The sequence below is a fragment of the Aedes albopictus genome, chromosome 2 (assembly GCF_035046485.1).
Source record: "Aedes albopictus strain Foshan chromosome 2, AalbF5, whole genome shotgun sequence".
In the NCBI taxonomy this organism is placed as follows: domain Eukaryota; kingdom Metazoa; phylum Arthropoda; class Insecta; order Diptera; family Culicidae; genus Aedes; species Aedes albopictus.
The window spans coordinates 291038968-291054039 of record NC_085137.1 but is presented as its reverse complement, the minus strand read 5'-3'; the positions used below and the strand labels follow the sequence as shown (position 1 = coordinate 291054039).

Below are 15072 nucleotides of genomic sequence, written 5' to 3'. Positions count from 1 at the left end.
TCTCCTAAACCGTGCGTCGGACGTACGTCGGGCAAAGTGCGCTGGATAGAGGACCAGATCCGCTGTCCAGCGCACTATGTTCGACGTTAGGCTTCACGTATGGATTTGGAGAAAAATCGATTGTCGCGTGTGGGGAAACTTCGGGTTTCGACCGCGACGACAATACCGTTGACAACATTAGCGCCGCGTCTATCAGTGGTGAAGTATACATATCGAAATAGGGTATTGGTTCCCTTATTAAGCATGTGGCTCCCATTTTCATCCTACGAAAAACAAAGGATTGAAGCGTTGTTTGTTTTGTTGCATATTTTTGTATTTTTTGTTAGAAGTGAGCACGCATGAAAACAAAAAGAACGAAATCAATTGGTGCCGTAATCGCTTGTTTTCGAATAGGATGAATATGGGAGCGTGAGATTATTGATGGCACACATATTTTATATTCACCACTTATAACAGCATGGGAACTTTGCGATAGCAATACCGCTACGATGTTGCGCTACTTGTATTGTCATTTCAAATGACCGTTAAATTCCTTGCACAGTTTTGAAACTGGACTTCGATGTCTGTTCTTTATGATGAATACTTTCACCTCCACCGTGGGATGTGCTGCCAACAGTGTATCTATAGATTCTCAGCAGTGCTACTAGTCTTCTTGATAAAGTGGACTTCGATATAACATTACTACTATCACTCCGCTTCAATTCAACAGCCTTCGTCATGATGCAACCTAATCTCGCGGCATATCACTGTGCGATATGTTTACTCAAGCAAAATCCATTAGAAACATTGAGCGGAGAAACGATTGCCAGAATTGTTGCGCAAGGCCGTCCCACCCCGGCGCTTCCAGGCCTGTCAAAGGAATGTCGTTACAAGGGAAAAGTGTTCACGAGGCGGTACAAAAAGGATAACTACTTCCGTTACAATTGGCTTTCTGGCTGTTGTATTGAGAATAAGCTGTTTTGCTGGCCCTGCTACATCTTTACGACTGATCCTACGGACACCTGGGGTTTCAAGGGTTTCGACGGTTTGAGCAATTTTAGCAATTCGGTCAAGACTCATGTGAACCAGGAACTACACATACTGAACGTAGAGAAATTCAACGTATATGCATCAGACGAACATAAGATCGGGCCCGTAAGGTTACCGATGCCATCCTTTACAACGGTTTGGAAGGAAGTAGACATTCATCCTGATATTCCATCAATCGCTCGTACACATCAGTATACAGAAGTTGCGCATGAAGAAGATGACAATGATGATGAAAATGAGGAAGTGATTCCACAGGCCGATGTGATGGTTCAACTGGTAGACAAAGAAGATTCTCAGAACGCAGAATGCTACGCAAGTATGTGCTAGAGTTTATGGATAAGTTTCTACTTTTAAATCGTTTGCATTGGCAATGAAGGCATCCTGTTGTGATAATGACGAGAAAGACACATTCAGTTTGATAAAATTGTAACAGTACAATACTAATGGATTGTTTTCCAATACAGATTGCGGTCAAGATGGCGTGTAAAAGTTCAGAATATCATTGCATTGTTTGCACGTTGACGAAAATTCCGTTTGGCACCCTGGGTAAAGAAACTCAACAGCAAATTGTACAAGCTGGGAGGCCTGACAATGCCAACATGCCAAATTTGTTCGCCATATGCCACAAAACAATCAATTTAGATATCTACAGTTGGATAACCGGGTGTGATAAGGATCAAAAGCTTTACTGTTGGCCCTGTCTCCTGTTCAATAGCTATGAGCTCGACACCTGGGGAAAACGAGGTTTTTCTGATTTCCAGTGGTTATCTGTGGCGGTGGTCGAGCACACTAAAGATGTTTCTCATCAGGCAAAAATGAAAACATTAAATCTTTGGATAGAAACGTATGGAAGTGACGACAGTAGCGATGAAGATAATCAGTGCAGCCCTGAAAAGAAATCGCCTCATACGAGTGATTCAGAAGAGGACGTGGAGGAAGTCCTCGATGTGAAACCCGATTTTGGGGCTCTGAATGCATCTTCTTCGTCCTCATCACAACATGCCGTGAAGGCCATTCTTGATCTTTGTGATCCAGCGGGGGTAAAGGAAATTGAAATTCCCGGAAGTACACCGATCGTAATAAGGGATAACTCGCCCGAACCCGATTCTAGTAATGATTCGCAGACTTCAGTTACTTCCCCGCGTTCAACAGCTACCCCCACTGAAGAGCCTGCAATCGCTGAGTCACAAGATTTTGAAAAAGCGAAGATTTATAGTACGTTTTGCATGCAATTTCGCCTTTCTTAGGTTATTAAAAATGAATAGACATATGAACTAATATCTTTATTTTTCAGGAGACACAGATTCACAGGCAGGATCTGGCGCGGAAAAGTATCAACTGAAATGGCACTCGCATCAACAGAATCTCAATTCCTCGATATCCTTTCTCTACAAGTAATCGAACGACTGCTAGTAAGATTGTTTTTACCACTTTAAATCAATCGTACTTTTTCTTCCAGAAACGATCGGTATGCAGATGTGACACTAATAACTTGCAATAACGAAGAAAATTTTGCCATACCAGCACACAAGCTGGTTTTGGGAACTTCCAGTACGGTGAGTTTACTTTCGTTATTTTCTAATGGTAAGTTTCCTGTTCCCAAGTAGAGCGCTCAAGTAAAATTCCTTCTTTTTCCGTAAGTAATTTTGACATTTGTTTAACCGCCAGCTTTTTTACGAAACGATGCTGTAAGAAGGATGTGAAGAAAAGGGCACTGCATACGGCGGTTGCTAGATAAATTGTTCGTTGTTCGTGTGGCGTTTCGTGACCTTGTTGTTTACGATTTGGACTTAGAGAAATTTTGTTCGTTTCCTCAATCACACTTGAAATTTAAATTTAATTTTTGCGCGCGTATGGGGAAAATCCAGATAGTGAGATTTCAACGCCACGGTATCAAAATCTCGATTATTATTGAACTTTCATGTACCTCGGATTTTTCTTCGGAAATTGTTAGTATTTGGGCTGTATATTCATAATCGGAAGACGAGAAAATATTTTATCGGTGAAAATTTTCCCAACATTTTGTATGGGACGTTTTTTGGGTAAAATCAGTATTTAATTAATTTTTGTATGGAAAATAGCCAAAAACTTAGATAAAACAAAATTTCCCCGATGTAATATTTTAAAACTTTCCAATTATAAAGGATAGCCAAAATGCTGACTTTCTGTGAAGAAAGATCCGAGGTACATGGAAGTTCGATAATAATCGAAATTTAGACACCGTGCAACGGAGTTCCCAGGGAAATGCTGATGAGAGACGCTGGGATTCTCAGGGAACTTTTAATGGGTGTGTGAAGAATTAGCCTAAGTTAAAATTCACAAATAAAAAGAAATTAAAAAAAAATTTTAATGGTATTACATCGAGAACTATGGTTGGATACTAATTATAAATTCTGCAATATTGGAGTTCGGACTACGGTGGGAGGAATTCGGCTGGGACTCTGACGGTTACCTTGTGGAGTTTTAGATGAAATACAAGGTAGGACAAAGCTTCACGGGGAATTTAATGAAGATCCACGAAAGATTCTTTGTGATAAATCTTTTGGCATTCCGTACGAAGGGTTTTCTTTGGGGTTTCATAGAAAGTCCTCTTAAAATTCATCCAGATGTTCCACCGAAAAATCCACCAGAAGTTCGCAGGGGATTCTTATAAAATGTCTCTGAGGTTTTCATTAGAAGTTCTACAAAAAATCCCTCCGTGAGTTCCTTCTAATTCAGGATTTATTTTCTCCAGAGGTGTTTTCTAAGATTCTACCAGGAGTTTTTTCGAACTATTCTACAATAATTTCATCCGGGATTTCTTAAGTATTTTTTATCCGGAGTTCACTCAGATATTTATTCGGAGATTGCCGCAGGAATTCCTTCCGGGATCATTTCAGGAGTTTCTTCTAGGATTTCTATAGGGATTCATTCTTAGATTCGTCCTGGAGTTCTTTCAGTGATTCTTTCAGGATTTTTTTTTAAGATACAACTTTTTGAGATTCATCTAGGTTTTCTCTGGACGTTTCTCATGTGATACCTCAAAGAATTCCTTTGTAATTCCTCTAGCTTCTTCCGGGATTCCTCCAGGAACTAGGAACTAGATTTCCTCTAGGAGTAAATTTATGGGTTCCTCTCATAGCTTCTTCTGGTATTTCTCCAGGATTTTCTTCTAAGATTACACCAGGGGTGGCATCAGGGACCTCTCCAGAAATTTTACCCGGGGTATCTTCCGGGAATTTCTCAAAAGTTCTTTCCGGAATTTCTTCAGAACTTCCAGACTCCTGGAAAATAAGTCAAGGTTCTTCCAGGAGTTCCTTCTAAGATTTGTCCAATAACTTATCCAGGATAACCTTCCGGGATTCCTCCAAGAACTTCCACTGGGATTCCTTCCAGATTACATATTCTGGAATTCATTCTGAAAGTTTCTTAAATTTTGCTCATGGAAATACTCCAGAAGTTTTTTTTTATTCTTTATGGAAGTACTCCAAGACTTGCTCTTGAGTTCCTTATAAAATTCCTCCAACAGCTGCTTAAGGAATATCTCCAGCAGTTTTGCAGGGAATATCTACACGAGCGATTTCAGAGATGCTTTCAATAGTTTCTTCCCAGATAAAAATCTGAAGACATTCCAAAAGGTTCTGGAGAAATCATAAAAAAAAACTCGTGAAAGAATCCCTGAAAGAACTTCTAGAATAATTTCATAGGAATCTTCTGGAGGAATCTCGGAAGGAATTTATAGAGAATTCCATGAAGGAATCTCTGAAGGAATCCCGTATGGAGTTACAGGAGTAATCCTGGAGAGAACTCCTGGAAGTTCTGAACAAATCCTAAACAAATGTGGGCTTCGTGGCCGTGTGGCTAGAGGCGTCAGTCATCTAGACGTTTCGTAAGCCTCGGAGTGTGGGTTCGATTCCCGCTCCAGTCGGGGAAAACTTTTCGTCAAACGGAAAATTCTCCACTGGGCCACTGGGTGTTATGTGTGTTGTCCGTTGTCATATGTAAGTGCTTGTTCAGTCTGTACAACCTCTGGTTGAAGACGGTGTAGTGTCTTTTTTTAAATTGCTGGAATAATATCTGAGGGAACTCCCTTAGGTATCCCAGAAAGAGCTCCTGGAGCAATCCTGAATTAATTTCGAGAGAGATCTAGGATGGAATTTCTGCAGAAATCCCAAGCAGAAATTCTGAGGGAATCCCAGAGCAATTCTCGTAGGGATCTCGGAACGAATTCCTGGGATTCAGAAAGATTTCATAATTAAATGGTAAATGACTAATTTTTTACCAGGAATAGTGTATTACGTAAAGCTATACAAATTTCATCAAAATCGGTTGAATATTGGTGGAGATATCGTTGAAACAAGAATTTTGCCATTTGAGAAGTTTGAGCAAACGAACGTTTTAAAAAATATCACTTCTTCACCGTTATAGCTCTAGATTCAAAAATACTGAACCGATTTCAATCAAAACTGTTCTGTATGTAAAGTATACATGTAGAAATATTGTGTTAAAATTTCATTCAATTCGATCTAGCCGTAATAAAGTTATAGCCGTATGTGGCACAAAGTGACAATAAGCAAAAATGTTTTTTTTTTGTATTGTGACATTCACACAGTTATAACTTGAACAAAATTCAAGCAATTTGGCTAAGAACAATTTTTATAATGGTTTTACAGTTTCAAATGCTAATAAAAATCGGAATAGTCATGACAGTTGTACAAACAAAATAGTGCACACGGAATAAAATGGTTAAAATGTACCTAAAATATGCCTTGAAGCGATTTGAGTTTTGAATACTAGAAAAACGTATTGAACCGATTTTAAATTTTTTTTACCAGTTTATTGATACTCTGTTAAGAACTTCGAGTCAAATTTTCAGACGTCTTGACGAGTTACATCAAAATTATAGCCTTTACAATTTTTAAAACGGATGAAAAAATTTGCTTAAATCTTATTTTATGATATTACCAATATCTGCGCCAATACCAAACTGAATTTGTTGTCATTGTTATGGTATTAGCTACATGTTATATATTATTCCTGATCAAAAAAATATTTGATTTTGTGAACGCAATCAAAAGCTATACATTATTTCCTGTGTAAAAATTTCATCGAATACAGTCTTTACTTCTCATGGTTCTAGTGCACCATAGAACATTTTATTCAACAAACGAAATGAAATGATTATGATGCAACAGTTTTAGAATCATTGTCTCCTCATCAGCTAAACTGAAATGCTATTTACTTTTTTCAATAGTCGAACTATTTAAAAACAATTCAGTTTTGGGGTGTCTTTATAAATTTTTAAACTTCGTAACGGCAAATTATTCAACCTCAAGAAATTCAATCTCGTGTTCAGATGCAGCCATGCTGAGGGACGACGGAGCATACATTATAGAGCGACACGGCTAAATACTAATGCACACTGTGAACGCGCAGGCGCGAAAGAAGAAACACAAAGAAAGAGAAATGTTCCTTTTACTCACGGAATAATACATCGACATATTATTCCGTACGGAAAATCAACAACATGACTGACAGCATCGCATGACAGTGCCATCTGTTGGCAAATCTTTCTGACTGCAAATTACTTATGAACTGCGAACGCTTAAGTAATTTTGATTGCAAAAGTTTTACGTGACCATTACTTGTCCTATCTTTTTACACAGTACTTACCAGGTGGAAACTAGCCATAACAATTGAAATGCTTCTACGCAATAACGTTCCCTTGAAAACCATTCCCCAGAAACTAATTCCACAGAAAACCACTCTCCCGAACATTTTTAGTGCGATTGTTAAAAGATGAAATGTAAACTCCACTCCAAAGATATTTTTCAGAGCAGTGCGCCCATGAAATTTCCATCCCTTAAAAGTAATCACTTGATTAAATTGGTTTTATTTTCTTGAATGGCCTTTTCTGGATTGATGCATAAGAAACCTTCAGTAAATTGAAGTTATCCGTAGTGTACGGTCGTGAAAACTACAGACCATTTTTTTTTTACCGCAAAGATTCGTCTGAAACAGCAATATTTATTATAAAAAATCCTGTACCTATCTAAAAACTACAATTCAAAATGGAAATAGAGCAACGACGTCACCCTGGAAACGATCCTCGAGGAATTTCAGCGGCATATCAATTTAAAAAACACACAGCGATGATCGACGACCCAGCGCCAGCGGGTCAGATGCAAGCAATAAAAAGAGGTCGACTGTTTCAGTTCTCGACTGTAAGTTCTAGAACCGGTCAAACATTATGCGGAATGCTCGCGTAAGATAAGCAGAATAAGATTCCAGAGTTTTGTTCACGTACCAAGCGCTTAAGCGATGGTGTTTTTTTGCATGTGATCATCAACGACGTAGTTGTATGCACGGAGAGACGAAACTACCCAAAAGTGAGTTCTTTCCACCCAACTCCGGGGTTGCGTGCGTCAAGCCAATTTTGAGTTGATGGAATCGATGTTTTTGTTGGGTTGTTCCCGCTTGCTTCCATGTGAAAAAAATACCTAATTTTAAGTTTTTTCCACCCAACCGAAATTTTGACTAGGTTGTATTCACTCAAATTTGAGTACTGTGCTATAAACTCAGTTTTGGCTTGACGCACGGAACTGCAAAAGTTGGGCTGTTTCTCTCTTCACTCTCTGACAACAACAGAAAGAGCGCATGAAAAGGGAGATGAAAAAGAACTCAAAATTGAGTTTAAAAGTACCTAATTTTGAGTTTTTCTGTTTCTCCGTGTGTCTACAGCGAGATGCGGCATCTATCATAACCATTGTGTCTGAGCAAGTCTGGAAGCAACTAGGCCAATCAACAGTGGTTCCAGCAACACAGATTTCCGAACCTGCATAGGGTGAATAACTCGATTTGAAGCACGAGCTCGACTGATAGGCTCAGCAGGTTCGCATTTTCGTCTCAAATCGCACGCTTAACCTAATGGGCATCACTGTCATTGATAAATTCAACATTTGTTTATCACCGGTGGGTAACTTTCGTAATCGGGTATGCGATGTGCTTGTTGATACCGAATCTTTGAACAAGGCGTATCCCAAGCTGTTCAGCAACACGCTGGGCCTGTGCAATAACACCAAAATCAAGTTAGCTCTCAAGGAGTCCTGCAGATCGGTATTCCGCCTTCGGAGACCCGTTTTCGCATGTCATGCCACTAACAGTGGCACATCATTTCACCAAAGGACTATTTCAAATTGGCAGTGCCAATTGTGATGATCAGTAAGGAATATTGCTGAATTAGGGGTAGGCGGGGCATAATGAGCAGGTGGGGCATAATGAGCACCTTGTATTTTCACTGTAAATCTTCAAATTAACAAAACAAGTTGCTTGATTGTAGCCTTATTATCTAAAATCCAATGAGTTGATGACAAAACATTAGTCAAAAAATCCGTTTACCTTGAAATATTAATCAAAATGCGTAAAGTGGCCATATACTGGGAAAATATTATAAGAATCAGGTGACCTAAGATAAGGTTTTGGGTATCGAAATCACAACTTAGTGGGCATCTATCGATTTTCTTGATATTCCCTAGGCTAATGAAATGTATTTGCAACACTTTTGAACTATTTGTATAATTATTTTGTTGAAAAAAATATGCTTCAAAGAGTTGGTAGTAGGGTGGGGCAGAATGAGCAACTAGTGAAAAAAATAATGAAAATGGTAAACATCTTCAACAAACAAATTTTAATTTTGGTTTTCTCTGTTTTGATGCATATAGTAAGGTTTTGTCTGTAACTTTCAATTTATTAGCTTTAAAATCTCAGTATCTGTATATTATCACCGTTTAAAAATTCCTCAATAGAAGACTCATTGGAACCCCACAGTTCCCTACAAATTAAACCCCGTAATCCCTTCAAATTCTCATTGATGGTTGCCGGTATGCTTTATCATTGACAATAATAGTCAATTAGCATTTGATTGTGTACAAAACTGATATTGATCAGACTGCCCCACCCAGGGTGCTCATTATGCCCCACCCCCAAAACGTAACTCGCGATTTTATACGTTTTTAAAAACATAAAATTCTACAACGTTTATAACTTTATTCGGAATTTCAACGATTAGCTATTGTCAGTTAAGGTTCAAATGAGGATTGAACGATAAAATTACACATTGGTTGCACTTAATTTACTGGATTTGGTGGCAAAATGCTTAAGCTGCTCATTATGCCCCGCCTACCCCTAGTATTTGTGGAGGCTATTCAACTGGGCATCAACTCGGGTATCTGGGTTTTGTGTTGGATCACAACGGAATTGTCCCGGATTCTGTCAAGAACGCAACAATCAAGAAAATGCCACCACCAAAGGAAATCAATAGAGCTCACTCTTTTTGGGCGCTATAAATATGGGTCCCAAATTTGAGAACTCTTCGCTATCCGTTGGACAAGTTACTCGAAAGCAACTTATTCTTCAACTGGGCCGCAGGGCGTTCGAAAAAATCTAGGAAAAACTGTGCACCAATCTCCTGCTAACCTATTGTAATCCGCAGCAGAATATGATAGCGTCGCGTCATCAGTTGGAGTTCGGGTAACTATATGCAGTGCTGAAAAATTCATTTCGTCATGTCTGAATTCAATCACCTACAGCTCATTTTACAAGCTGAATCTGAGAATATGGTAAATGATAAACTTGTGCGGCTAGACCAGTTCTGCAAGAAAGTCACGGAAAAACCACTATTTTTCGAATATTTAAGGTAAATGTCACGGACTACCTTCGAAAAATCCCAATGATATTCACGGTGAACATCATTTGGCATTTTTCAAAGATAGTCCGTGACATTTACATCAAATATTCGAAAAATAGCGATTTTTCCGTGACTTTCTTGCAGAACTGGTCTAGCCGCACAAGTTTTTCATATACCATATTCTCAGGTTCAGATTCTAAAATGAGCTGTAGGTGATTGAATTCAGATATGACGAAATGAATTTTTCAGCACTGACTATACTGCCCATAACTGCATAACAGTCACATTCGACAAAAGTAGGCATTGGAGAAAATTGAGTTTAAAGTTTGCAACATGCGCTAGTATGGAGACGAAAAGAAATTTCAGAAATTTGGCAATAATTTAAAATTTATCCTTTTGCAATGAAATTTTCTACAGCTCTTCTTGAATGCTGGACGAATAGTTAAAAAAAATAATCAGACCAAAATATGATTAATGGTACGCTATGAGACCAGTGTGTATTTCCAATGTGACTGTTATGCGGTTATATTCATGAAAATTAGCTAATGAGACAAAACGACTTGGTATTTGTTTCACATTTTGCAGAGCAAACTTATAAAGTTCATTTGGTTGGATTATATTACTGATGATTAGGAGATGATCCCCGGTATTAACTCAATATTGGCAAAAACTGCAAATGTTACAATTATGCAGTTATGGGCAGTATACTGCCCCCACTCGCATAACAGTCCCATATGAATAGGAAACCCAGCAAAGATGGGACTGTTATGCGAGTGGTGGCAGTATAAGTCATAAGCTTTCTGACCATGCTGAAGGTGACGGATTCGGTTCTCGCTCAGTCAGGGAACTTTTCATAATAGGCATAGAGTATCTCCGTGCCGTTCTTGTTCATGATTTACCATTTAATGATATGATAGCTCTATGCAGTCGATGAACAAGTGCCGCAGCAAAAAGTTCTCAATTTGTCGGCTCGTTGTGGTGTCAGTGTTGCCAGTTTTCACAATAGGACGTTCCAAGCTGTTCAGAATTGGGTTTTTAAATTAAGAAAAAATCAATGATTTTTTTATTTTTAAACAAAGGAGCATCTTTTCCTGAGCCGCTATGATTTTTGTCAGATTTTTAGAACTTTATATTGGTGCCTAAAATCAATTTCAAAGAGATTTTTTGAAATCACCTTTTGACAGCTGGGTAACTGCTTGACAGCTCCGCTCAGTACAAAATGCGACGAGGGGTGATTCGACAAATCGCTCCCATACACATTTCAAATTCAGGGTGTCTACTACCTGGAAAAACCTGGAAAACCGGGAATCCTCAGGGAATTTTATTTAACAGGGAAAAACCTGGAATACTCAGGGATTTTCTGGAGTACTCAGGGAAATTTTACTTCGATAAAAAAAAACATTGGGTCGTATGAACCTGGTAGTAAAAATCCATATATAGAAATTTCGCTACAAGGATTTTTTCCAGAAATTCCGTCAGAATTTCTTTCTGGAACTTCTTTAAAAATACCTCCTGGAATGTCTCCCAGGATTACTTATAAAATTACTTCCGCATTTTTGACGCTATTTTTCTTGGTATTCCTTTTATTTTTTTTCTGGAAAGGTATACTTCCGGATTCCTTCCAGGATTTATGAATTCCAACCGATTTCTCCTGGAGTTTTTCACGGGCATGCTATTTCTTCCCAGAGTTCCTCCAGTGTTTTGCTGAATGGAAATCTTCGTAGGATTTCCACCAGAATTTACCCCGAATACTCTATAAGAATATCTGCCGGGATAAATCGTGGAATTTCTTTCGGCACTCCTCACGAAAATTTTACCCGATTCCTTCCGGTGTTCTTCTTGGGACTTCCCCAGAAGATCTTCACAGAATGTCTTTCAGAGTTGCTAAAGGAGTTATTCCTGGGGTTTCTACTAAAGTTCCTCCAAGGGTTTCTGAAGGAGTTTTCACGAATTAAGTGCAAGAGTTCCTCAAAAGATTTCTTTCATTTGTTTCCTGTGATATCTTCAAACCATTGCTTTGGGCTTTCTTCGAGATGTTCTTCCTAGTCTCCTACAGGAATTTGTTAAAAGTTTTCACGAGGTTTATTTCGAAGTTTTACCTGAGATTTTTCTCAGAGTATCTCCTGGAACTTCTCTCAGAAGATTCCTTCCGATGTTGGTCATGAGATGTATCTCAGAGTTTTTCTTAAGGTTGAAGGATTCGTCATTGACTTAACCGTCATCATTGAAAAAACGAAAGCAGTATTCTCGCTTTAAACATGAATGATTGCATTGTAAAAGTATTCACTGTACTCCATTTTGCACCCGCTATACAGTGAATACATTTTCGCTGGGGAAACTTCAGCTTTAAACGAGAAAACTGCTTTCAAATTTTCAATGATGACGATTATGTTAATGACGAATCCTTCAACCTTAATTTACCCTGGATTTTCTCCTAAGATTTTTTTTCCAGAGTGCCTTCTGGGATTTCCACAGGAGTTATTGCTGATATTTCTCATTGAATTCTTCTCTTGCATTCTTTCAGAGCCAGGCAGTTTCTTGTAGTTGTACCGGATTTCTTGCAGTGATCCACCTGAGAGTTTTTACAGATATTCTATGCATTATTCAAAATTCTTCCCGGAATCTTTACCAGAAATTGTCCCGAGATTCTGGATACTCCTTTAGGGATTTCTCCCAAAGTAATTGCAGGGATTCTTCAACGGGTTTTCCTCAGAATGTCTCCTGAGATAACTTACGAAATACCTTATAGGAACTTCATGGAGAAATATTCGAGGGAATTCAAATAAAATCTTGCGAAAAACTCCGCAAAGTGTTATTGAAAAAATCTCGTCATGAACTTCAGGAAAAACCTGAGAAAAAATGAGACATCTCGAAAAAAGTTCTAGGTAATAGTAATCCCGAGAAGAAATATTAAGGACATCCAAGGAGGAAATCTGAAAACCTCATGGATACCTGAAAGCAGTTGCGGACGAAGTTCCGCGAAGAAAACAAAAGGAATATCGGAGAACTATCGGAAAAGTTCAATAGTTTATGGATAGCTGTCCCGGAAAACCACTAAAACAGACATGGACACTGGCTTTAGCCGGCGGCTGTACCGATTGAACGAAACTTAACACGGAGTGATTACGGATAAGATGTGAAAATTTTCATCGCTCGGAGCGGGAATCGAACCCTCATCCACCCGGACTCTAACCGCATGGCTACGAGGTTCAACCAATGACATTCTTGAAGAAACTTTGAATAGTTTTGGATGGATCTTCAGGAGGAATCCAGCGAGAATCTCTAGAAGTATGTCGGAAAACCTTTGCAAGAAATATCGGGACGTACTCAAACAGATATCTCGTGTGAAAGAATCCTGCGGAGAGCCAGGAAGAAACTTTGGAAGAAATTTCAGGAATTATGCTCAGAAATCTTGAAACAATTTTTGAAGAGTAGGGGAACTTACGTATTTTCGGCAGTTTTGTTCTCTTCGTCATGGTTTTTTTTTTTAAACCTGTTGAACTTAGAGTTAACATCAAATCCTTCCCAACCAAGCTGGATATGACCAAGTTTCAGGCAATTTGGCCGTCATAAATCCCTCATGACGAAGAGAACAAACCTGCCGATGATACCCTAAGTCACCCTTTATAATTTTTAGAAAATTTGGGTTGTTTTATAATTTATTTAAGTTTATAATTCAAAACTTTCAAAATTTCATCTGGAAAAATCTGGAAAACTCAGGGAATTTTATTTTGAGGTATGAGTAGACACCCTGAAATTGCTTTTTAAATAGGTTCCTGGGCACCAAAATTGATGAAAATTTGGATTTCGGCTCAGTTTGGCATGCAGATTCAGAATATGGAATTATCTCAACACCACTAAAGAAGCCAATTTGTTCTTTGATTAGGCTGTGTAGGGATAAATTTGGTTCTGATCAGCGGCAAGTGAAATGTTATAGTCAGCTGCGAGCTGCAGAAAAATGTTTTTTTTTTCAGCATTAATCGTACAACGGTTCTCTAGGGAATGGTTTTCATGAGAATAGTTTCATTTTCATTAAACTTACTTCTCTATTTCCTCTATTTTTTAGTATTTTTCCAACATTTTCGATAAAAGCACTGTTCCTGCGAATGCAATGATGTATATTGTACTTCCACCTGAACTAACCAAACGGGCCATTCAAACCCTAGTACAGTATATGTACACAGGAGAATCAACTGTATCCGTGGACATTCTGAACGAAGTGCTACGAGGTGGAGAAATCCTAAAGATTCGCGGTCTCTGGCGGAATCAAGCCGAAGCGACGACAAATGGTGATCAGCAAGCACCCAAAGACAGTCCCGCAGCCCGTCCTCGACCGGAACGTATGTCGGTGGATCGTATTCCTTTACAAGAGCTGCGAGTTGCGCAAAATCCTGCAACGGCACACGACAGCCCGGTCATAGTTACTACTAATATGACAAAAAGTCAAACAGCTCAAGTGCCCGCGAGTTCATCCGCGCCGACGATCAATGTGAACAAGAATGTTGCCATTGATCCAGGCGAAAGAAGCGGTAGAATTCACAATGAGCACACACGTCGTATTCCCAGCTCTACTAGAATTTCTATCGTCAAACCGTCGTCTTCGTCGTCATCGGCTAGTGCAGGAACCTCACACAGTATTGGTACCGGCGGACCCCAGACGATGCCGGAAGAACTTAACTTCCTCAACGTGAAGGAGGAACCCATCGAGTGGTCAGACGTGAACGCGGATGAGATCAGTATGGATAAAACAGATATGCCGATGGTTAAAGTGGAAATAAACGAAACTGGAAATGTCGCTGAAAGTAGCCGAAGCCAGGAACAAATCTACTCTCCGTTGACGTGTGAGTTGTGCAGCGAAACGTTTACCGTGCCCGCCGAATGGGTGCGCCACATTGAGAGCCATACCGATCCACCGCATACGGTATCCAAACGAAGGAGGCGCATTGAAGATGTAAGTACCTATTCATAATCCGTAGATTTTGAAATTAAAGAACCGTAGGTATTTATGCATACATTTCGGCTTCAGTTGCATGGTAACATGGGAAGTCTCTGGGCTATTTAAAAATTACCTCTCTGCATTGTAGGACAACGATGCTGACGTGACTGCTGCTCTGAAATGTGATCTCTGCGCCATGTACTTTGTGACTCCGGCCGAATGGGTACGCCATGTGCAGAGCACGCACACCGAAACGGAACTGGCCATTTCCAACAACAGCAGTTTCCCGCGAAGAAATTCTAAATCCATTGCTTCCGATTCGCAGCACGCGGCAACATCGGCAGCTCAACAGCAGGAGAAAACATGTTCCATTTGTAAGAAAAGCTTTCCTTCCTATGCCAGCATGTTGATTCACAAGCGAACTCACACAGGTTTGCATACG

At 39.3% G+C, this 15072-nt stretch overlaps 1 protein-coding gene across 5 annotated transcripts in view; it reads left to right on the top strand.

Moving 5' to 3' along the window:
• LOC109410291 (zinc finger and BTB domain-containing protein 14) overlaps positions 1 to 15072 on the top strand; it is a 35857-nt gene that overhangs the window by 20220 nt on the left and 565 nt on the right. The window contains exons 1-6 of one of the 5 annotated variants that reach the window (XM_029878413.2): positions 1234 to 1345; positions 1494 to 2244; positions 2324 to 2423; positions 2489 to 2585; positions 13761 to 14645; positions 14779 to 15061. In XM_029878413.2, coding sequence (XP_029734273.1) covers positions 1506 to 2244; positions 2324 to 2423; positions 2489 to 2585; positions 13761 to 14645; positions 14779 to 15061 — 2104 coding nt within the window. In that variant the 5' untranslated portion in view covers positions 1234 to 1345; positions 1494 to 1505. Of the gene's footprint in view, positions 1 to 709; positions 1346 to 1493; positions 2245 to 2323; positions 2424 to 2488; positions 2586 to 13760; positions 14646 to 14778; positions 15062 to 15072 lie in introns of those variants that run through there. The other 4 variants (XM_062852066.1, XM_029878415.2, XM_029878412.2 and 1 more) reach the window with 4 other exon arrangements.